Raw genomic sequence first — 26420 nt, 5'->3', positions numbered from 1 at the left:
TGTGCTCGCCTTCAAGGAACAAGCCAAAAATGGCAAAATATTTAGTGGTCTTTTAATGGTCTTAGCCATTTTAATCACAAATCACTGCTCAGGAAATTAGCAAGAATTGCACAAATACTGTAGATAAAGTAACTTGGCCTTCCCCAATTTGGCAATTTCCTTACCAATAATTTGTGGTTAAGACAAGTAAAAGCCAAGTGTATATCCCAAAATATTCAAAAGCATAAAAAAGGTTAAGATTTAAGAAAGTTAAATCTTATTTCTGTTGGTTTCATTTATTTCTAAAAAATGATTATGCCAAAGTGTTTTCAACCATTCATTGAGATTTTAAGAGAGTTTTGTTCATTACATCCTATAGACAGTCAATTTGACATGGAACCTTCGTCACAGGGGTCTGGCTTCAGCCATGTGGTCATGTTTTCCATAAAAGCATCTGTTCTGAGTTCTGATTCAGCTCAGCGCTGCACTTCCACAGGCTGGAAGAGGCTGATGCCTTTTGACATCGGTCGCCTCTGTTATCCCCTGACAGCTTCATTCCCTGTCCCCCACTGCTAAACCAAACGTGGCAGCATCTTCCCATACAAAAAGAACAGGCTGTTTCAGCCTACTACCCTTTTTCATACTGCTTTTTCTTCTGAATGAGTCTTAGGGGAAGAGCAGCTGTCTGTTCTCATACTATGAAGTACATGTGGTGGGATTATATATTAAGGGAGAGACTTTGCACCTGAGACCACAGGAAGTAATGGAACATTTCTTGCCCCAGTAGGATTGTGAGTCACAGATATATATTTGTTGATAGAGACGTGGCATTATTGGAAGAGCATTTGAGGGATCGTGCGAGTGGGCGGCAAGGTCATTCCTGTGATGCAGTACCTTTTGAACTCTGCCACTTTTAATAAATGAACATGCCTGACGCATTTCTATAAAAGGGCAACAGACAAAGTACCCGCGTTTTGCCATGTTTGCTCTGCAGGAACTGGGAATGATTCTAGTTCTAGGAACGTCTTTTGGGGGGACTAAATTAGCTCCTACTTCAGAGTAGGGTCTAACCCAGCATGACAGGAACTGCCAGTGACGTAAATGTAGGGTTGATTAGCCGAACGCATGCGAAAAACTGGCACCCAGCATTTTTAAAAAGCCATGTAAACAGTTTATATCCTATATACTGTATTTACTCCACGGACATGGAAAACAGCGACTCATTGACCAACGTCGAAGTGCAGGCACTTCTCAACCTTTACAGTAAGGAAAAAACCCATCATGACTTTTAAGGAACCAGGCGAAACATGATTATGTATTTTTGCTCAGCAAAATATAGGCATCTTAGCGACATTGGGCATCAACTACACGGCAAATGCTATAATACTTTTTTTTCGTAAACTGTTTACTTTCTTTGTTTAACAGTTCTATCTAAAAACGTAGGACATAAAACTGTTAAACAGATTGTAAACTAATGTAAACGGAGAATGTGAGCATTGTGTGCTCAGGCTCTGGCTAAGTCGATCTCAGCGCTATCAAAATAAAAGTACACCACGCCGTCAAATTAAAGTTCCCCACAACAACCAGAGCAGCAGGACGTAAGTGACGGCCACTTCAAAGTTCCAACTGGCGGTGTGAATGCAACCAGGAAAATGGTCCTAGGGGAACATTTAGTTCTTGGGGGACTGCCCTGGTAGCTAGTTCAACTACCGGTGCAAAAGCCCCTAATGATTAAGGATAGCAAAAAATTATGCATCACATAACTGGTTTTACTTAGTTCACACTTTTTACGCATAATGCTAAGGGTTCGTGTACAGTGTGTGTGATGCAAATTTTGTCCTTAGCACATTATGCACATACTGTATATGCTCAACCCGATTTTTTTAACCTACAACATGGATACGTGGGTAAGAGATTGTGCGTTAGAAAGTTAGAGAGTACCCGCATTTGTACAACGGGGTGTAAAACCTGTATATCTTCATCAAAAATATCTTAATTTGTGTTCCGAAGATGAACGAAAGTCTTACAGGGTTGGAACAACATGAGGGTGAGTAATTACTGACAGAATAAAAAAAAATTGGGTGAACTAAACCTTTAACACTTGTTCTATTATTAATATCACAGTTCGATGACAGTAATAGGAGACTCAGAACATTGTTTTTTCAAATCACTGTCCAGTGACGTATTTTTTTTTTTTCTGTCAGCATGAAACAGATAATGACACAAGATTTATTATCAGCAGGGTTAACATGGCAGGCGGGTGGAGGTGTTATTAACCTATGCTCGATTTGATCTGCAAACACCACAGACCCGGTCTATAAAGCCAACGGCTAAAAGCTTGACAGAGCCTCATCAGTCTCTGATGCAACAAAATTAGAAGTTGCCCTGGTTTCCAACAGAATTCCACTAGCGCACAATGCCATGTAATTAACACTAGCACTATTATTATGCACTGTCAGTGTAATGTGGCACATGCATTGCAACTGGTCGCCTTCACTAAAATGAACAGTTGTTTATTATCAATGAAAGATGAACTTTTTCATAGGTTTAGATGTGTGCCAAAAACATTGCATATACATTAAGATTGAAGAGTTTGGGGGTCAGAAAGATTTTTTTTAAGAAATTCATATTTGTATTCAGCAAGAATTCATTATATTGATAATTATGACTGATAAATAATAAATAAATTCAGTCATAATTTTAAACATTTGAAAAAATATATCATGGTTTCCACAAATATATGAAGCAGCACTACAGCTGTTTTCACCATTAATAATAATAAGAAATGTTTCTTCAGCATCAAATCATCATATTAGAACGATATCTGAAGGATCATGTGATCCAAGTAATGATGCTGAAAATTTCATCTTTGACAACACAGGAATAAATCTATATACATACATATATGTATATATATATATTCAAATAGAAAACAGTTATTTTAAATTGTAATAATATTTCACAATGTTACAGTTTACTCTATTTTGTATTAAATAAATGCAACATTGGTGAGCACAAGACACTTCTCTCAAAACCATTATGTATATATATACACTCACCTAAAGGATTATTAGGAACACCTGTTCAATTTCTCATTAATGCAATTACCTAATCAACCAATCACATGGCAGTTGCTTCAATGCATTTAGGGGTGTGGTCCAAGACAAACTCCTGAACTCCAAACTGAATGTCAGAATGGGAAAGAAAGGTGATTTAAGCAATTTTGAGCGTGGCATGGTTGTTGGTGCCAGACGGGCCGGTCTGAGTATTTCACAATCTGCTCAGTTACTGGGATTTTCACGCACAACCATTTCTAGGGTTTACAAAGAATGGTGTGAAAAGGGAAAAATATCCAGTATGCGGCAGTCCTGTGGGCGAAAATGCCTTGTTGATGCTAGAGGTCAGAGGAGAATGGGCCGGCTGATTCAAGCCGATAGAAGAGCAACGTTGACTGAAATAACCACTCGTTACAACCGAGGTATGCAGCAAAGCATTTGTGAAGCCACAACACACACAACCTTGAGGCGGATGGGCTACAACAGCAGAAGACCCCACCGGGTACCACTCATCTCCACTACAAATAGGAAAAAGAGGCTACAATTTGCACAAGCTCACCAAAATTGGACAGTTGAAGACTGGAAAAATGTTGCCTGGTCTGATGAGTCTCGATTTCTGTTGAGACATTCAGATGGTAGAGTCAGAATTTGGCGTAAACAGAATGAGAACATGGATCCATCATGCCTTGTTACCACTGTGCAGGCTGGTGGTGGTGGTGTAATGGTGTGGGGGATGTTTTCTTGGCACACTTTAGGCCCCTTAGTGCCAATTGGGCATCGTTTAAATGCCACGGCCTACCTGAGCATTGTTTCTGACCATGTCCATCCCTTTATGACCACCATGTACCCATCCTCTGATGGCTACTTCCAGCAGGATAATGCACCATGTCACAAAGCTCAAATCATTTCAAATTGGTTTCTTGAACATGACAATGAGTTCACTGTACTAAAATGGCCCCCACAGTCACCAGATCTCAACCCAATAGAGCATCTTTGGGATGTGGTGGAACGGGAGCTTCGTGCCCTGGATGTGCATCCCACAAATCTCCATCAACTGCAAGATGCTATCCTATCAATATGGGCCAACATTTCTAAAGAATGCTTTCAGCACCTTTACGTAGAATTAGGCAGTTCTGAAGGCGAAAGGGGGTCAAACACAGTATTAGTATGGTGTTCCTAATAATCCTTTAGGTGAGTGTATGTATATATATATATATATATATATATATTTATATATTAGTGCTGGGCAAAGATTAATCGCGATTAATCGCATCCAAAATAAAAGTTTGTGTTTGCATAATATATGTGTGTGTACTGTGTATAATTATTTTGTATATATAAATACACACATATGCATGTATTTATTTAAGAAATATTTGCATGTATATACTTTATATGTTTTTATACATAATTTATATTATATATAAATATAAATAATTTATATATAAATTAAAAAAATCTTAAATATATACATGCATATGTGTGTATTTATATATACAAAATAATTATACACAGTACACACACATATATTATGCAAACACAAACTTTTATTTTGGATGCGATTAATCTTTGCCCAGCACTAATATATATATATATATATATATATATATATATATATATATATATATATATATATATATATATATATATATATATATTAGATTTAAGGGTTTGGGGCTATGTTCACTTCTGAAATCTTCTGGTCAAGTGCTCCTGATCATGATTAAATGCCAGTATATTTAAACATCATCAACTGCATCCTGTCAGCATCCACAAAGTGTTTCTGCTCAACATCTTTCTTCAGCTCACAGCTGTTCTAAAATATACCTTCATCGCTACAAGTCCTCCTGAAGGTGGCAAGGTTATATCAGGACACAGCTTCAGAGGCCATCACACGCTGTTATCTCTGGCTGTTCTGACTCAGGTTTGACAAGCTTTGCATGTGTTTGATCAGCTGGGTTGGGTAATCAGTGTACTTATAAGTAGAAAGTATGCAAATCTGCTCAAATCTGATTGGGCCCATCACACATTACAGGTTTTTGCGTTCCATCTGTGCCATCATTTAACAGTTTACACTGCCATTTTTTTTATTTACCTCTTATCTTACTGTTTTTCAAAATCTCACATCATGAATGCCACATTTTTAAGATGCCATGTCCAGTTAAAAGTAGTTTGACTTTGAAAACCCTGTCTCGAGACCCCTGATCCATTCTGTTTTGCTCAGTTGAGTTGTTTTTGAACGCAGCAACAGGTTCTACCATATGTGAACGGATTCTCACAAAGGTGGCACTTCATGCTTGGCAGGAAAACAAAATTAATTAAAATGACAAAATGTACTGGTCAGGAAATAAATAAATAAATAAATAAATAAATACGGATCAAGCCAAGGCACTCGAGAGTTAAAGTAAATATATATATATATATATATATATATTTTTTTTTATTTATTTATTATTATTATTTATTATTATTATTATTATTATTATTTTTATTTGTAATTTTTTTTATTGCTGATCCATTTCTCAATAGACACAGTTCTCCTTATCAACTTTCAGCTTGGTACAGTAATTCATTTCACATCCGAAATGCACTACAATGACCAAAAAACTTAATTCAGCTTATTCATCTAAAACACAAAGGTTTCACCCAACACTGTATCATTCATAAAACAATGACTTAAAAAAACAAAACCTAACAAAAAGGTATGTTTCTTTTGTAAAATCTCTTTGCAAAACAAGAATGACACTCTACTGTTTATAATTCACTGCAGTATAGGTTACAGTTCAAAATTATTCATAAGTTTTCTGCTTTTACATAGTTGAAACTTAGATTAATGAAGTTGAAAGACTAACACCTGTGTATGTGTTCAGCTACATCTAACTGTTTTGATAGAATTATAATTTTTTAAGATTTGGAATATATTTCAATATGGTAATACTGTAGCAAAATGCTCTTATTCAGCTTTTTTGTATTATGTTAGGTTTTTAACTTAGGTTAACCAGTTTGGAAAAATTATGTAAATGTGTTAATTGGCCTGTTGGTGCATGGTGTTTTGGTGGTGTTTTTTGTCTGAGTGGGAAATGAATTCATGTCATTTGAAAGCAGTCACTGAATGCATTTTGTGCAAAAGCAATGGAATATTTTCACAGTTTAGCCCACATACACTGCTGTTGTGTTCACTGTGTGAAGAGTTTTGAAAAAGTGACCTAAGTATTGAGAAATTAGTCCAAGCAATTCAAAAAAGAATAAGAAATGTGTTGTCTGCTGGGAGCATCAGAGCAACCACAGCATCAGAGCAACTATAAGTAGCCTAATTAAAGATGTTTTTAGATTTTAGGCAGAACAGCTGAAAAAATATGAATATATTCACTTAATTGCTTATAAACTTTGACCAGTAGGTGGCGCTGTTACCAAATTGACGTGGCGTGGTCAGTGTGAGGTGATAATGACATATGCAAAGTTTGGTGTCTATATTCCAAAGCATTGCAGAGTTACAGCCTCAGAATCAGTTTGGCATCATGCCATCAAATCACTGGTGACGGTTTGGTTAATTAAAAATGACCAAAATGCCAATGACACATAACGAGATTCGTAACGATAGCATTTTATGACAAAATGGGAAAATTGGATATCATTTGATGCTGCACCGAAGAGACCATATTTATGATTTTAGGACAAACCGTTCAGAAGTTCTAAGCTAAAATAAAAAAATGTCATATCTCCTGACCAGTAGGTGGCGCTGTGCCAAAACACAGAATGTAGCCTCAGGTCATTTTTGTGATGACCCGTACCAAGGTTAGTCACAATATGCTAAAGTGTTGCAGAGATATAGCCATACATCAATTTTGACATGCTCTTCGTCAAATTAGTTTGGTGGTGTTATAGAGAATAGTTTGGTTTATCAAAAAAACAAAACAGATTTTAATAACTGTTTTGCCATCATGGTCTGACAATGATGTGAGCAAATTTTGGTGAAAAACATGTTATTTGCATGAACGTAAGTACAACTTTGGACAGAGACTCCAGAGACTCCAAATTTGGTGTGTTTCAGACTGTTCAGACTGTCCTCTATCTGTAGGCCAAATTTAATCATTTTTCCACAAGCGTTTCTATGGGCTGCCTGCCATAGACTTCCAGAGAGGAAGGAGGAGAAGGAGAAGAAGAACATGAACACTAACGGACACAATATGTGCCAACGCACTTTCAGTGACTCTCTTTAGGGTTAGTGCCCATGCTGGACTTCTCAAATATTTCATTTGGAATAATTTTTTTTTACATATTCTTTCCATGTAAAAAAAGGGAATACGATTGATAAACAGATGCTAAATTAAATATGTCTGAAAATATTTTAGGTAGGCTTGAGTTGCACATTTATTTAGTTTTAATGTGTATTTACTGGTATTAAGACCAGTAACTAAGTTAGAGGTTGAAAGAGTAGTCACGTCTCTGAAGTCCTCAAGGGCCAAGGATATTTATGGTAAGGACACACTTATACTGAAACAAATTAGTTCTTCAATAGTTAACCCTCTATAACACATATCATTAATAGTTCATTAGATCAAGGGATATTCCCTAATTCTTGGAAATTCTCGTTTAACTTGTAATTATAGGCCCATCAGTGTCCTACCTACAATATCAAAGGTTTTTGAAAAACTGGTGGCCAAACAAATTATTGATCATCTTAATAATAGTTCTTTCCAATTACATCCGATGCAATTTGGTTTTAGGGTAAATCACTCAACAGAAACTGCAACATGTTACTTTAAAGGTAAAAGCATTAATGGATAAAGATGGAGTGGTAGGGGCTGTGTTTCTTGATTTACAGAAAGCATTTGATACTCTAAAGTCTAAACCATAATAGTCTTTTGCATAAACTACTTAATTTTAATTTTTCAATAGTAAATTTGATCAAATCTTACATTTCTTCCCATTCTCAATTAGTAAAAATTTATAATTTTAAATCTAATTTATTATGTCTATCAACTGGTGTTCCACAAGGCTCCATACTGAGCCCAATTCTGTTTAGCATGTATATTAATGATTTACACATGGTGTGTCAACAATGTAATATCCTAATGTATGCTGATGATACAGTCATTTTCACACATGGTAAAAATGCAGAAGAGGTTACAAAAAAGTTGACAGATGTTATGGTAAAAGTTACATCCTGGCTTAATCAGAGTTATCTGAAATTAAATGTGTCAAAAACTGTCTGTATGTTCTTCTCTAAAGGACATAGTGCTGATACAAAGCAGGATATTGTTATTTCAGGAGAGAGATTACAGGTTGTTTCAGAATGTAAATATCTAGGGGTACATCTGGACTCCTGTGTTGGTTTCAAAACCCACATAAAAAAGGTTTGCAAAAACGTTCAATTTAACTTGGTTAATTTTAGGTTTATTAGAAATTCTTTATCAAATGAGGTTATGATTCTTTCTCATGTCACATTATTGTTTGACAAGCTGGTCTAATACACATTTGATAGTTCTAAAACCACTGGAATTATTATGCAAACAAGTACTTAACATTTTAGATGAGAAAACAATTTAGTTTTCATCATTGTCACATTTTAAATAAGTATAACTTGTTTAGCAAGGAAAATCTAATTAACTTTACAAATGTTTGTTTTGTTCATAAGATTATGCATGGTTTGGCTCCTCCTCCTCTGGCTGATTTTGTTCAATTTAAATCTACTGAAAACAGAGTAACAAGAGGTGTAATTAGAGCGGATTGTATAATCTCACGTAGGAAAACTTCCTTTGGGCAAGCTGTTTTTTCATTCAGAGCATCACATCATAGGAATTCTGTACCTCACTCAATTAGAGAATGCTCATCATTAAACTCATTTAAGCATAATTTTAAGAAATGGCTTCTTCATAATCAACAAAGTGAACATTAATGCTGCTTCCTCTATTATTATTATTAATAATAATTTCATTATAATTAGTAATATTTAACTCATAACAATGTCTTTTTTTTATTGTGTATACATATCGTCTTTTTGTATAAAATCTTTACTTGTATTCTACAGAGTTGTTTACAAGTTCTAGTTTTATTATTGTTGTAATTTTTTACCCTTTTTCTAGTTTTAGGCCAATTAACATCTGGCAAAGGGACTACCGATGAAAACTAGCCTTCGGGTGTTCAGGTACATTTACATTCACGAATGTTGATTAATGTACACTGTCCCTTTTCTAAATAAATAAATAAATAACTACAATTGGTTTATGAATAATTTATATATATATATATAAAAAAAAATTCTATACAGTTCATAGAATATTGTTTAAAAAAACACAAAAAAAGATAACATAAAACCATTAAAATATTTGTTTGTTTGTGTAGAAATGCATGTAATCTTGTTATAACTGTATTCATTCCAATATACTGTGTTATCTAAGCTACAGTAGATACATAAATTATTACATCAACTTGCTGTATCCAGTGTGAGACGGCAGGGCCCTGACACTCACGTTAATAATTCAGCAGCAAGTGAAGGACAAACATTTAATACAACACTCACAAACTGGCTTTCCCTGAAAGCCCAAATCCATTTAGGCCAATTGATTCAACCCGTCCACGTCTTTCGGTGGTTTTCCGCCACACCAGGCAGCACCAGGGAACACTTCACCTTCATGTGGAAGTCTGCCACTTCTTCACCTCAAGGTCACAGGGCCCAGAGAGACTGATAGCAGCATTAATGCCTGCACTTTCACACAGACCCCTCACCCGCCGACCTCCTTATTCATCCTCTAATCTCTCACTTGTAAATAAACAACAGTTTCAACTGACGCAGACTTGACAGCGTGATGCATGGGGAGCCATGGATAGTCTATTTTGAGCTCTTACGGGAAAACTTTCTTGCAGTGACTTTGCAAAGACCTTTGAGAGAAAGATCAAATTCACTCTGGGTGCTTTGGTGTCGTTCATTGTGGCACGGGATCAAGAGCTCTGTGATGTGCGCTTCCTTTCAGGCCGAGGAAATCTCGAAATGGGATTATTAATTCAATCCAGTGTCTGGAAAACTTTCATTTTGTGGCTGGGAAGTCTAAATCTTTTTCACTACTTTGAAAAAGTTTGTTATACAGACAATTTGAGTTTCTGCTACTCTGAATAACACAGAAGACAAAAATAGCCTCTGAAGTACATCTATAGACTTTGATGCTTTACTTTTGAAATTCCCATCTTAATCTTTGTAAAGAGCATGAAACTGATTTTCTATACAATCAATTACAACTATCCTCAGCTAATTTATCCTGACCACCTCTGTTGAAGCCACGGCCGCAGAGTAAAATGGTTTGACAAACACAAATTTGATTCCTGTTTTGACATGTTTCCTATTGAAACAGAAAGTTCAAATTGGACATCTTTGTTTAAATAGCTATTGCAAAGATCTCTCAAAATGTAATATTGCAAATAAGTTAAAGCAGGTCTGCTTTAAGATTTTATCTGGCATCGCCCAAATTGCTAAATATGCTTTACTAACTTTCTAAATCATATTTTATGGAAATATGTTAATAACCATACATTATGAAAACAAGGGAATTGGATTTATTGCTAATATTTTTCTATAATCAAATATCATAATTTTAAGCAAAAATTTGTACACCAGTTTATTTTTTATTTTTTATAAACATTGTTTCGTAGGCTAAAAAATATAGCACTTTATTTTACAGTCCCATACAGTAACAATTACAATAACTGGGTAATAACTATAGGTACTAACCTTAAGCCTACACCTAAACATAATATTAACCCATATAGTTATATATTAAATTACAGTACTTTTATTGGGTAATTACACTGTAACTACACTGTAATAACTGAAATAAAGTGCAATCAACACATTTCTATGTTGTCTGTATACTACAATGCCTTGTATATTATGTACTAAACGTACATCCTATAAAAAATATTTCCTAGTATACATTTTCTAGCAAATTTTCATACTATCGGATTCAAAATTTTTTTTTAATAAAATTGACAAATAAAATCACAGAGATGGCTTCAAATGTAACAGATATGAACTAAAAGCAAACGTTTCAGGTTTCCAAGCGTGATCAATGTTGATCTTATGATGGATCTTATAAAGGAATGAAGTATCTGTACCTGCCACAGGCTCTTTGGTGGGGTACAGTTTGTTGTCGACTGTCATGCTGATGTCACAGAAGACTTCCTCTTCGTCTCGATCTGCATCAAGCTGTATAAACGAGAAAGCACTTGTGTCAGGCATTCTGGGTTCTTGACAGGGTAGACAGAGAAAAATATTTGGCCCTAAGCACATTTTACTGTACCAAATGTTATTCTGTTTTGATTAACTGGATCTGTTTTGATTAACAGTTAAGGGGTTAAATATGCTACTGATTTGACTAAGTAATAATAAGCTTTACAACAATATATATATATAGGGTTGCAATCAATTCTATTCTATTCTACCCCCATTGTAAATCAGGTTTATTAGCAAAATGCACAGACTTTCAGCTGTTTGCAATGAACAAATTAAACAAAAGTAATTGAAATAGCTCAACACAACACGTTTCAAGTGGTTTCCCCAAATCCAACTGAAAATGCAACTTTTAACGACCTCTGCAGTCTCAAAATTATTCAACCCCCTGAATACAATCCCTCACAACAGTACAAATCTGCAAAACAGGTGTTGTCTCAAGCACATGTTGTACAGTGGGACAATTTAGTTTTTTCCCCTCAGTTGTAGCCTTAATAAACATATAAAAAATGCCAAGATTTATCCCACAACTATTTACAGAAACTATTACACCGGGATGACGGAGTTGACATGTTAAAGCTGTGACTGCATATACTTCGACATTGTTTTTATAAAATATAAAAAATATATAAAACTTTCAGGACTATGTATCCTCCAGTGAGATACACAATGAGCATAGGAAAGGGGTCCTCAGACTTAAAGATGACCATGACATTGCCTGATTTATTGTTTGAGTTGAGACAAAGTTAGAACACAACCTAGGCATTTTTTTATTTATTTTTTATGTAAATTATATCATTTGTAATTATACATTGTTTGGCAGTTTTACATTATGACCTCATGCTGAGGACAGGTTAAATTACATGTATTTTCCTAGTATAGAGCATGTATTTAAAACAATATTAAATAAATTATTTAAAAAGAAAAGCAATGAATGTCCCGAGTATCCAGATTTTCTTTAGATGCAATTTTTTACGTTTTTTTATCTTGATGAATTTCTTTATTTAGAGAGAGCTTTTCTGTGTATGACGTGTCTTGTCCCTTATCTCAAGAATCAGTGATATATATTGTGATCATACATTGTATGAATTTTGTTTCAGTATAATGAGTTTCATTGGGTGGCTCAACACGATCACGTAAACAAGATAACAAGATTTCAGACAGCATGGGTGCATCGATCTAAGGCTTGGCCAGAGATGCATTCATTTGGAACCATGGTGTGATTCATCATTAAAAGCAGGCTTCTTCACAATCTGACCATTACCTTCATTAATATTGTAAAAGTATAAAAGCAGAACATATACCTACACACTCAAGTCCTGAACTGCAGAAGCCTTTATGACACACTTCACAAGAACCTAAGTAATGCACCGTGACAAAACAAAACTCAAGAAAAATACAAAATAAATCTTGAGAAATGGATAGGCAAAGCAACGACCCCCTCCAACCTGTCTGAATGTTTCCATGACAACAGACTATAACGGGCCACAGCGTCGCAGGTACAGCGTGGGAGTGTCCCTCGGGCTTCAGAAGACTGTGTACCTGTCATGTCATTATTGGATACACACAAAGGTGTTGGTTATTAGAAATGAACTCACATTTATTGGGTTTTCTGACCTTTCCCGCCTCAAAGACTGTGGGCAAAAATGTACATGTCTAGCCAAAGTCCACCTTCTATCTATTTTTTTATTTATCTCCATATACAGGTACTGTGGGTGTCCCATTTTACGGACTTATTTCCATATTCCTGATTTATTTCCATTTCCATACTTTAAAATATTATTTGGCCATGGTACATGTTCAGAAAACATTGCAAGCATTCCATTTGCATCCTTTAGGTATTCCTGTGCATACAGTAGAAGTTAGAACAAGGAATTGGAACAATTCATTTTGATTTGATCAAAACCGATCCGATTATCCCCCCCCCCCCAAAAAAAAAGACATAAATGTATAGAGACAATTTGCACTTTACCAACACTGAGGCTTTACCAACACAAAAAATCTGAGCTATGGATAAGAAATGAGTCAATAAATACATTTATTCTTGATCTAATAAAAAGGATGTCATGTCAGCAAACTAACACAAAAAGTTCACAGATTCGCATAATTAAATAATTAAAATGTAGATGTCCGTCATGTATAGGGAATTAAAGCAAAATTCTAAGTATATATTCTTACAAATATTCAAAATATGCATTATAAATGGCAAGTGGGAAGTAAACAACAACATTTAACATACGTTGCTCATATGGAGACACACGATTATAAATAATGACGTAGAAATTCAACGTTCTGTTAAACTTTTTTCATAAAAAAATTGTCCAATTGTTTCCACTGTTGTGAAAGTGCAGGTACAATCTGAAACAGTCTCTAAAGCACTCTTGCTGCCATCAAATTTGATTATTACATTCTATTATAAATGCACACAGTTTGTATTGTTGTGTTTGCATTGTATTTACATTTCAATAGTGTCAGAATGAAGCTGTGCTTAGGCTTTAGTCACTCTCAGCTTCACAATACAGTCATTGATATAGGTCAGCCTAATGGTAATTGTAGCCATTCTCTTGTTTTGTTTCTTAGCAAAAAACAAAAACAAAACAAAAAATAATAATATCATAAATGGCCTAACACAACTGAAACACACGTGTCAACACTGCTTAGTGAGAGAGAAATCCCATTTCAGAATGCTGAAGTGGTGCAGGGTATTCATTCTCTAAGGTCTGAGAAAAAAGCATGACTCAGTTCATTTCAACAGTCATATTCATCTCTGAGGTCTGAGCTTAACACTCATGATGAAATGGCAGATCATACAGTGTGACCAAACTATTCCAGACTGCTGTTCACTTTTCGCCATCTAAATGTAGACTCATCAAAATACAACATATGCACTGCACTTACTGTTCCAAGATCCACAGTGTATCTTTGTAACTTCTTCCTAGATTTTTTGCTGGCACTTGAAGCCATGCAATGCAGTTATATTTAGACATCACTAGTCAATACACCAGTTACATGAAATTTGTTAATCCTTGAAATGTTAATGATATAATTTATACATTAATAATAAAATAAAAAAACACACACACACACAAAAAAAAATATATATTGTATGTAAATATTGCATTTTGGACCCAAATGCAATGTAATGCAATTCAATTTGATCCAATTCAATTTGATTTAATTCAATGCAAAGCAATGCAGTTCAATTTAATTCAATTAAAAATATTGAATTGCCAAAAAATTCTAATAAATGTGATTAAATTAATCAAAAATCAATGCATTTCACATCAATGCGATGTTAGATCTAGATCTGGGTCACTAAAGACCAGAATTTGTAATAATGATTGGTGAAACATTCATGCATGTAATGGTTGATTTTTTCAAATGCTCAAGCAGCAACATATATAAGTATATCATATTATATTTTCCCTACAGTTACAGCATGACGAGAACAAAATTGAATGTATCAAAATAATTAGTCAGTTAACCTCAGACACCTGAACATCAGCACACACTTTTGTTCAACGGTCATTCCAGAGAAGGGTTAAACGTTTTTGTTTTTTTCTCAGGAAAGTACATCAAACCCCATGTGGCGACACTAAAGGGACTCACCACCAAAGCATTATACATGGCTAATTAAATCGGTCTATTTTTTGCTATGAAGAGATGAACTTCAATCAAAGCTCCACCACAATCAATTATTGCTCTCTCTCTCTCTCTGCAGTTACACTTAAAAAGGTTAGAGCAGAGCGCTCTGCTGGAATGCAGGAATTACTCATATATGAGATACAAAGCAAGGAAAACAAACAATAATGTCGCAGTTTGATTCTAAATTTATGTTGTTTGTTTGTGATACTTTTTATCTGTAATGCTTGCAAGTCAGGGCTGTGTAATTATTGACCTCAAATGACATCAATCAAAATTGATTGCAGGACAAAGGCCAGATAATGAGCAAGATATTGAGGGCATTTACAATTGCTGGGGTTTGTTTGACAAGCCCATGCATACTGGTTATAAATTATTTAGAAAATATAATTTAACTTGTTTAAAATAATCCTCAGCCAGTCGTTCCTCATGGAGAGTTCTTCAGGAGGACACACAACCAGGAACAGCACATGGTTTGATAGACTTTTCCACTTTTAATTCTTATAACATTTATAAATAATAGTATCCTTCTTCCTCCTCATTACTTCACTGCGACTGGACAGACCAAATAGTTGACATGCAAATAAATAGGTAATGTGCAAAGTAAGTGGTCAAGCTGTAATCAGTTTTATGACATCAAATTAAAAAAGCAAATGATTTTTGTAGCCTACTTTAAAAATGTGAATGGTGTAAAGTATTTGATATGATGTAAATGTATTTAGTTACTATACTCAAGTATCTTTTGGGCTTTTTGCCAGTAGTTGTACTGAGTGTCAAAGATATTAGCAACTTTTACTCTCTAATTGACTACATTTTTGAATAAGTACACAGTTTTACTCAGAATTATTGGCAACCCTGGAAAAAATGATCAAAGATGGCTGTCAAAATAAATATGCATTTTTTATCCTTTTGAAATTTCATTAAAAAAATTCATAAAAAATGTAACCTTTCATTGAAGTAAGAGAATTGAAATTGCATTATATTGTCTTAATGCACAGTGAGGAGGATATTTTGAGTGGCCAAAGATTCTCCAAGGATCACAGATGGAGAATTGCAGAGATAAGTTGAGTCTTGAAAGCCTAAAAAATTAAATCAAACAACCTCTACATCCCAACATGTTGTTTGGGAGAGTTTCAAGAAAAATCCTCGCTCATCCAAAAACAAACTCCAGCATATTCAGTTGGACTTCAGTTCAGTTCAGATCCAAAACAAACATCAAAATCAACACAAATACTGTGTTAGTCACTGAGCAAAATGAAGCTTCTGCCATGACCGTCCCAGTCCCCTGACCTGAACCCTATAGAAAATGAGTGGGGTGAACTGAAGAGAAGAAGCGCCAACATGGATCTGGGAATGGTCATGAAGTCATGAATGGTCTCTGATCTCTTGTCAGGTGTTCTCCAAACTCATCAGGCATTAAAGGAGAAAACTCAGAGCTGTTATCTTGGCAAAAGGAGGTTGCAAAAAGTATTTAATAAAAGGGTGCCAAAAATTATGGCCAACATGTTTTGGAGAAAAGCATTTATTTCATAATATGATTTCCACCCCCCACTTTCAATTCTTTTACTTCAATGAAAGGTTAGATTTTTGCGAATTCTTTGAATGAAAGATCAAAACGATAAACAATGCAGATTTATTTTTACAGCCATCTTTGATCAGATTTAACAGGGGTGCCAATAATTCTGACCACAACAGTACAGTGTGTACTCTTTACTCTGAGTAAGAGCGAAACGCACAAGATATTGCAATTTTAATATTAATAAAATTGCAATAAGTTCAGTTTTATTTCGATTTTAGAAAATAAACGTGATTGCTCTCCTCACAAATCAACTGTTTCTTGTTTTTTCACTGGCATGTCTCTTAGGTGTTGAGGACTAATGCATTCTGTGCCTACGTTCAGTACAAGTAAAATACAAAAATCAGACACACCTAACCTCCAGTTTTACAGACAAGGCTTAAGCCTAGTCCAAGACTAAAATGCATGTTTGAGCTGTTTTAACTGAAAGCAACTTGCACTGAGATATCTTAGAATATATGCCGTTGTTTTGTCTCAAGATACACACCAGTCATTTTTTTTTTTTTTTCTAAGGTATGTTTACAAAAGCTACTTAGATCTCCTAATTGAGCTAAGGCATAATCCTGGCTTAATCTAAGCCCTTGTCTGTGAAACCAGGCCTAAGAATGTTACTCAAGTCGTATTGGAATTGGTGACTTGTAACTTGTAAAGGTATCTTTACTTGTACTCAAGTATGGTTTTCAGGTACTCTTTACACCACACATCCTCAAATAGCGGACGAATCGTCTCGGAAGAATCTCTTATGTGGTAGAAAATGGGCTTTCATAGAAATGTATTAAAAGTGGGCAGAGACATTCTGATGAATGATGATACAAGGTAAACAGTGTTTGAAAGCATGAATGTCAGGCCAGATCCAAATGCTTAAATGTTGACATCCTACAGAGACTGAAATCAAACACTTCACCTCTGCCTCGATCTGAGCTCGAAGGCTGCAGACATGATGTATCATGTTTTTGTGAATCTTATATCTTCCTGTCACAGGGTAACGAGTTAGTTAACAGCACTAATTATAACATTCTGTATTCATCAGAGATGCTGCTTTCTTCTCCTCTCAAACAGACTAATGAAGGTCGCTTCACCATAGCAACACGTTGATGAAATTACAGAAGACCCGAGAGAATCCCAAACAGCATTTTCTGAGTCATTCTTCACATCGCTGTCATTTCTTACACCTTTTGAACTTCTCAGAGAGTGTACCTGTAGACAGAGCTTATTGTAAACTCCAACATCCAATTACAAACTTCCAGCAGAGATTATTTCCACGCAACATATGTACCTGTAACTTGCTTTTCCCCTTCCCACAGTCAGTTTAACACTTCTCTAAAAAAAAAAAAAAAGACGGATCTGAATATCCAGCATCTTAACATGTTGGGCTTAGTTAGAGTGACATTGAGTCATACACATCCACTATCAGCGCATATGATGCCCTGCTGTTCAGAACAAATCCTGCTTAACTGCTGTTCTCACAAAAAAAAAGAGAGAAAGAAAGAAAGAAAGAAAGAAAGAAAGAAAGAAAGAAAGAAAGAAAGAAAGAAAGAAAGAAAGAAAGAAAGAAAGAAAGAAAGAAAGAAAGAAAGAAAGAAAGAAATTGTCCTTCATTTAAGGATGTTTTGTGAAATGGCTTTAAGTATCCATATTGTATTTATTCAAATATAATAAATATATGAAATATTGAATTCATTTATTTACAGTAACAAATGATAGTATGTAATGATATTTTCTAATATTTTACTTTCAGTCTACATTTGTTAGTCAGTCTAAAATAAAAATGACTTTGCTTTTGTTTTATATTTATATTTCGTTTGACAAGATCTATTAAAAAAGGCATAATGAAATACTGTCTGAAATAAAATTTGATTTAGTTTGAACTGTGTTGTCAACAATATTGATGTCACTACCTTAAAGGGATATTTCACCGCTGAGAGATGAATGTGTATTTAGATTGGGTCGTTTATGTAGTAGAAATGTGAAATAATTTTAGAAGTTGGTGCCTTCTAGACTGAGAAAAGCCAGAAAATGTATTTTTGGCTCATGTGGATGAAAGACAACAACTCCCAGAATGCACTTGCATCGCCGCCCTATGAGGCCACACCCAAGCCACGCCTACAGAGGGCAGTATCGGAAGAAATGATACAACTAGGCTACTAGTTGACTCGAAAACTGAAAAGACAGCGTTTTATCGTGAGATCCCCCTATGGGTTGAAAACATGCGGAACGAGCTCCTCCTACTGGCTGTAGTCTCTCGCCACTGGCCAAAAAAGCCTCCGATGACGCAAAATACCGATTTGTGCGTCATCTGAGTTTTTTTTTCCAGACACACAATACAGAAAGCTCTCGTCTCAGGGGGACATGAGGGAGGGAAGTACGGTCATTCGAAAATACTAGCAGGTTTCTACTGATACAAAGCTTAATGCTAATCGGTGAAGTATCCCTTTAAATATTTCAGAAAAATCAAACTGATATTTGAATGAAAAGAAAAGAAAAGAAAAGAAAAGAAAAGAAAAGAAAAGAAAAGAAAAGAAAAGAAAAGAAAAGAAAAGAAACGGTGTCATTCTGTTTTGTTTTAGTTTTCATTCTTTCCACACCTGTTTCTAGTTCTGTTAATTACCTTTCTCTGTGTATTTAAACCGCGAGTTCTGTCAGTTCCTTGTCCGGCATCATCAATGTTTAACGTGGTTGTGTTTGCTTGTGGATTACTGTTTATCTGATTACTGGTAGTATTCCTTGGTTTTATTATTAAAGACTTTTCTGCTTATTCTCCTTCTGTAACGAATAAGGCTGGTATCCATTCAGCCGACCACCAGAGGGAGCCCTCTCCCAAATACTAGCCATGAACTGTTTCTTCTATGGTTACTTCCTGTTATCACCTGTATAAATAGCCATGCTTTAACACTTTGCAAAGTATCACCAGTCTTTTCACTGCCTTACTGAGCGTTTTTCCATTGCCTGTTTCACTGCCTTCCTGTTATGACCATTGTGTGTTTTCTTATTGGATTACTGATGGTTGGATTACTGTTGTTGCTTTGTTTGCCTGGTTGGACGGATTACTTGTCACTGAATACCTCGCCTGCTTCATCAACATCGCCTCTGCCTTGTGTTTTGGATTTGTTTGCTGATTTTTATTAAACTTCCTGCAATTGGATTGTACCTTTGCCTCCGAATCCTTCACACCAACGTTGTGCGCTCATTACTGCAGCCAAACATGACAATAATACAATCAGTATATAATACACTATACAATAATATTTAGATAATACACATCTAAATACATTCAGAATGTACAGTATATATATTTTTAAACAGTGTCTACTTACACCAAATGCAAATAGCCCACCTTGTTGGCAGAGGCTATTTACACTAACTCCGCCCCCCATTGTTTGATTAAGCCGGAAAATAACAAGATCAGTGGCATGGAGAGTTGACAGGGATAGGGGATTAATTACAGGGATATTTAATGTCCCATTAAGGCAGCATCCATTTATGTTTTTAATAAATATAATCATATTTACTGAATATGTTGTCATTATTGCATACTGTTTTATAGTACAATACTCTACACTACAATACACCAGGGACAGATTAACGCCCCCCTCTTCAAACATGAGCATCAAATTATGATATTAGAATGGTTTCTGGAGGATCATGTGACACTAAAGATTGGAGTTATGATGCAAAAAATTCAGCTTTTAACTCTTTGTGTCTCTAAGCCCTCACTGTACAGCATGGAAAGAGGAAATATGCAAACTATTTGCCAGAGATTGGATTTGGAGACTGCCCTTAATAAAATGTGAAAAACAAAGATTGTGAAGAGAAAAATATCAAGATATTTAAGTCTTACGAAACTATCTATAACATTAAACGTTTCTCCCTTTTTATGTGATTGATTATGATAAAGTATGATGATAGAAAATTAAATTGTTTATCACACTCGACGAACAGATACATGCCATTTCCATCAGTAATAGATAAACAGAGGCAGCGTGTGCAGAATAATTTGGTTCTTTATGACAGCTAATGTGAAGACCATCATAAGTCCACCAAACATAACTCAGACAGTTTTCACTATAATTTCTGGAAGGTTCATTAAAAATAAGTGTATTCCAAATTTTAAACCTGAATCTCAAAAGCGCCATTCATTCCCCAGACATCATTCTAAGCAAACGTAATTAAGAGACATTATTAGGAAAGTCATTAGACAATCACTCAGAGGTGAAAGCAGCAGAGGGCAATTGTTTAAATTTGAGACCATTTCTAAAAAGGGTGAAAAAGAAAGAGGTAAAATATAAGTATTTGGATGGAAATTGTTATTGCTAAAGTTTTTAAATGTTGTTTATATGTCTACGTGGTGTTTTTTAATACACTTTAAAACAAACCACGTACAAATTCATAAGTCAGCACCATTGCTGAGTATTTTCTCCTTAAAAATGCAGTGGAAAAGAGACAGTCGTTTTAAAATCGCAGTTGTTCTCTAAGTCACAAACATGTTGTAACCAATACTGTCAACGTATGGAGCGAGCTTTAGCATATCATCATTACTATTCAGCGAAGCAGGAGTCTCAAGAGAAGCCAGGTTATCCTGTTTCTGTTGATATGAAAAATCATGTACATTTAGCAATATGGCAGGTGAATTATGTATATGATGTGTATTACGATGTTATGATGAACTATATGCCTTCCACTGACGTTCTAAATTGTTCAAGTCATTTCTTAGGATGCTGATTTTTAAAGGCAGCTGACTGACTCTGAGAAGCACTACAATTTTTTTTTTTTTTTTTTTTTTTTTTTTTAAAGCTGTTGATTCAACACCATTGTATGGTTTCTGGTTCAAATGTGATTGCTTCATGTTAAATTGACTCGAAACGGTTACTCTTGACATTTAATGAAATCAGGGTGTGTTTCAAGGGCTGTTCATGTTCCTAACCCAAGAATGGGAAAATATTTTGTGTAACATATAAGCAACACATTATTAGCTGTTTCATAATGTAGTCAAGCCAAAGGCAAATCATATTTATTACCGTTACGTGTCCGACGTAGAGAGCGATACATAAAATGCATTACCATTCTGATATATCGACCGATATGAGCCTGTATAATTCGCTCTTCCACTTCTTCTTCTGAATCAGTTTCTGGTTCAAACATATGGCTTAATTAAACCAGTTTTTATTTCCACTTGTCATTGTGTAACGTTTATTACAGTAAAGCTGACCGAGTGGATCAGGTAATCCAAGCTCGTGCGATTGAGTGGAGGCGGGGACTAATAAGCATATTCATGGTTATATTCATAGTATACGCAGATATGCATGATGGATCTGCATACTAAATGAAGCAAGGGTGTACAGTTACATTCAAGCTATTTTAAGGCATAAATCAATTATTCTCACAGAAAAAAAAAAAAAAACTTTTGATCATTTTGGTGATCAAAGATGACTTAAAAGGGATAAAATTAGGCGGACTTTAATGTTTACCGGTAAACATCTCCACAGAAAAAAGAAAAGGCTATCAAGCTCCAAAAATAACTAATAACTAACCTATATAATTATGGTTTGTGAGAGTGAAAGACGGAAATTGAAGTCGTTGACGTGCTTCGTTTGGTTATGACATATGTAAAAAACAATGTTGTTTTTTCACTCTAAATCTGACTCACTTCAGGGAAGATAATCAGTGCATAAAATGTGTTTTCCACTGATAAATAACAGCATACAGATTTGGAAAAGCATGAGTAGGATGAGTAAATAATTACATAATTATTTTAAATTGAACTTTTCTTCAATAATACAGAACTACAAAAGACATGTCTGACGCTTCTACAAACTTCTAACCACAAATACACAGAATATTCATTTTTTAGTTTTGCTGAGAGCAGTAGCCTACTTGATATTCTCAAAGTTGTTTTTCTAAATAAGGTTTTTCTGTGCACAGAAGATCAGCAGGAAGCAATATGAGGATTTATTATTATAGATCTTCACAGCCAGCGCTGAACTAATGCAGTTTCTCAGAATCCCGTTTGAGATATAAATAGGTCTCAGGACTTTCATGTTCATAGAATATATAAGAGCAATGTGGCATATTGCAATTAGGCTCAGCTTGTTGTCTGCAAGGTTTTTTTTTGAAAAAACTCAAACTGTTCAACAGAATCACAAAAAAAAAAAAAATGTAAATGAATTTGATGAACCCTGGATTTCCTGAATTCCATTACCAAACATTCTTTTATACAAAAATCTCAATTTACAGAGTAAAGAGGGAAAAAAGGCACATTTTCAGATATATAATCTACTCACAAAACCGAGGAAGTTTTCTGATTCAATATTTCTTGTCTTTGTTAGGTAAATAATGTGAATCTACAGGTTAATGAGCTAGTGCAATAATCAATGTGATAAATCAGATGTGTGTTTCCCTCCCTATTAGGCAAACACAGATTTTGCCTGTATCAGCTTAGTTATGCCTTTCATGAAAATATAGCCTGTCCTGAATCAACAAGAATTGATGACATAACCCATAACCCAAACCCATGACATAGCAGATATTGTTCAAATGGAAAAATGTCATTCCTATTAAAGGAACACTGACATTTTCAGCTTGCATAGTTCACACAGAAATAAACATTCTTGGTTACAGTTTATTTTAAGATGTCCTTGTTACAGAGTAATTATATAGTGCTGAGTAATATTGTACACATTATGAGGTTCGGGTTAGGATTAGGTTTAGGGTTAGTTGCATAATTTATACATCATTTAGTTTTTACTATAGTAAGTGCATGGGACATGTAACAAGGACACTAAAATGTTACCAAATTGTCATCATTTAATCACCCTCATATTGTTCCAAACCTGAATGACAAAAACAGGGAAGAAAAAAAAAAGATAGTTTAAATAATATTTTAGCTGTTTTTGTCCATATGTGGTTACACTTTATTTTAAGGTGTCATTGTTACAGTGTAATTATATATTTGAGTACTGAGTAATATTAAGCAACTACATGTACTTACTATAGGGTTAGGGTAGGATTAGGATTTGGTTGAGGGTTAGTTGCATGTAATTATGCATAATTTAAAGTTATTACAATGGAAAGTACATGTAACATCGAACCAGGACACTTTAAAATAAAGTGTTACCATCAATTGTCCTTTATTATATGAACTTTAAAAAAATATCTTCTTTTATGTTACACATAAGAAAGAAAGTCAAATAGGTTTGGAACAACATGAGGGACAGTAAAACATGACAGAATATTTATGTTTGGGTGAACAATCCCTTTAAAAGAAGAAGGTCCAACATTTCATTAGGTCAGTAAAGGACTGATAGGAAAACACTGGACAAATACTGAGAAAAGTGATATCACTTATGCTATATGTAGTTCTTAGTTCAAATCTTTTTTTTAAATACGACTCTGGGTTACGTCTCAGTTTAGATTAAAAGAAAGCGGCTTTGTAAAGATCCATTCTAGGGTCATTTTAGGTGTAAAAAGCTTTGCAGTTAGCAATTTCAGGCCTGAAGTTGCTTCTACAGTGCCTGCAGGCAGAATGACACATACTGGAGCAAACTAGCAAAGTTTCGAGCAACACTAAAACTGAAGATGACAATCTGACAGCCAGCACACAAACTCTACTGCATGTAGTTGACATTAAGCAGGTAAATGGCACACTTCATTCATCTCAAGGGAACCTGAAATTTCCTATATCATTACGATCTCTCCTGTATGTCTAACAATGTTGCATCACCAGTATTTGCAACATCCAGTGACAAGATGCTAAACTAATTCATCGCAAACAAATTCAGCAGATGGAGGTCTTCAGTGCTTGTTGTGCCAGCAAAATGTGTCGGTCTCACGCATGTATTATAATTTTGTTTAATTTCCCCTCTAAATAATGAGTCACATGTACGTTTCTAAACCTGTTGCATAGGATTTTCCAATGGATCTAAAAGAGGCCCCATTATTTATATCAGTTTCACCTGCAACCCACAGGGACCCCGTCGCCATGGGAACTGCCGAGGTGATTGGGAAAAGATTTCACATCTTAGGCTTATCCAACCTGAAACGTAGGCAGTTGTGTTTCATGAGATGCCAGAGTCAGCCCAGCTTCACTGACATGCAAACATATCTTCTCAGAGGGAAGCGTAGCATTCTCTCCACGTCACACCAGCGGCAGTCAACCACATCAGCTGATTGGATTTCTCTCATACACGTACATGTATTCATTCATCAGTTTATTTCCGTTATAATCACTTATTATTATGTTTAGGTTAATACAATGGCATGTGTTCTATTCTCTAAATATCTAGTTAAGTCATAAAACTCTAGAGAGCAAAGGCTGATGGGTTTACATGCAATCTACAAGCAATCACATCATTACCACATGGCACAAGTTGATTGGCCTCTGCTGATCCTGCAGCCAATGAGATTGCTTGCTCAACATTTAAATAGTCTGGTTCAGTGTTTGCTGTAGGCTAGTCCTGCAGAGAGTTCCTCCGAAACCCTCCACCTCCCCCAGCTCCACCTGCCTATATCTGTTACTGGATTTGTATATGTCTATTTATGCATATCGTACAGGCTCAGCGTTTCTGCGTATCTATTAGCAGAAGCAAGTACATATGGTTTCTGCAGCAGCAGCAATGAAGCAGATCTAGTCTAACATATTCAATAACATGCAAAAACTATGCCGAGAGCTGTCTTGATGGAAATATTGTTCATGAAAATAAAAATATATTTCTGATGAATTTTTTCACCTTTTGGTGTCTTATTCATAGGTGACTTTTCAGACATACTGACCTTTGATGATAATGAAATCATCCATCCATCCATCCATCCATCCATCCATCTATCTGATATCGATGCTACTTTTAAATTTGGCTTAAGGATGAGTAAATAATGGAACTATTTTTATTTTGGCAAAAACCAAGTTGTAATGTATGCACATGACTCACAGTCAAACAATCTAAATGATCTACAAGGACATATCAACTTGTCAGAGTCTGAATGAAAAAAAAAATGAAAAACTCAACATATAATTTAAATGACAACCATCATTTGAATTTAAAGGACAACCATCATTTCAATTTAAAGAGATAGTTCACCCAAAAATGAAACTTCTGTCATCATCTATGCTTTCTCATGTCAATCTAAACCTGTATGACTGACCGTCTTCTGTGGAACAAAAAGGAAGGTATTCTGAAGAATGATTCAAGAACAGTTTTTGTCCATATAACAAACAAACAAATAAACAAACATTCAATACACAGATATTTTGAATTGCCACACGAATGTTGAGTTTAAAGCACAATGACAATCTGACAACTATCCTTTAAGCCTCAAGAGAACTAAAAAGTCCTTTATAAGACCACTCTCTCTCTTCTTTTTCCCTGTGTTCCTGCCCTGTTGTGATTTCTTCTTATATTCCACTGCCATGTAATTTCACTGAGCTTTGGGGGTTCAGCTCAGATTGACGTCAGGTTAATGGTCTGACATGCCAATGACCTGGTAAGTCATTCTCTCACCTCTCACTTGCTTTAAATGTAATTGGCTATCTCGCAGTGAGTGGAAATAGCTTCATGTGGCGCACTTACAGAAGGAGAAGAATGATGAATATCAAGATTTTGCTCAACTTTTATATTTCAATTTTCAGGTGGCATCCAGTATTTAAAAGGGTAAAACACATTTAAGAAGATTCAGCAGTAATAATAAATTCAATTAATATGAATTTAAGCTATAATACATTTTCATTTACTAGCAAATAACATGCAATTAAGTGTCCAAAAACATTAGTTCACACTAAAATAAATTATTTTAAAGTAATAAAATAACTTATGTTTCATAAATATCTCAAATGTTTCTCATTAGGCAGTGTGATAATATCACAAACTTGGGATGCACGATATATCGGCCACCATATCAGTATCGGACAATATATGTACATTTTTTATGTAATGAAAGTTGGCCGATATGTTAA

General features: G+C 35.0%; 1 protein-coding gene across 2 annotated transcripts in view; it reads right to left on the bottom strand.

Annotated features, from left to right (window-relative positions):
• Window positions 1-26420, bottom strand: part of ak5 (adenylate kinase 5) — a 97596-nt gene that overhangs the window by 27468 nt on the left and 43708 nt on the right. For both annotated transcript variants that reach the window (XM_082174012.1, XM_082174013.1), the window contains exon 7: window positions 11145-11235. In XM_082174012.1, the coding sequence (XP_082030138.1) occupies window positions 11145-11235 (91 nt within the window). The remainder of the gene's footprint in view (window positions 1-11144; window positions 11236-26420) is intronic.

This window comes from Leuciscus leuciscus (assembly GCF_965113295.1).
Source record: "Leuciscus leuciscus genome assembly, chromosome: 6".
Taxonomy (NCBI): domain Eukaryota; kingdom Metazoa; phylum Chordata; class Actinopteri; order Cypriniformes; family Leuciscidae; genus Leuciscus; species Leuciscus leuciscus.
The sequence above is the reverse complement of the archived record's forward strand: the minus strand, read 5'-3'. Positions and strand labels throughout refer to the sequence as shown.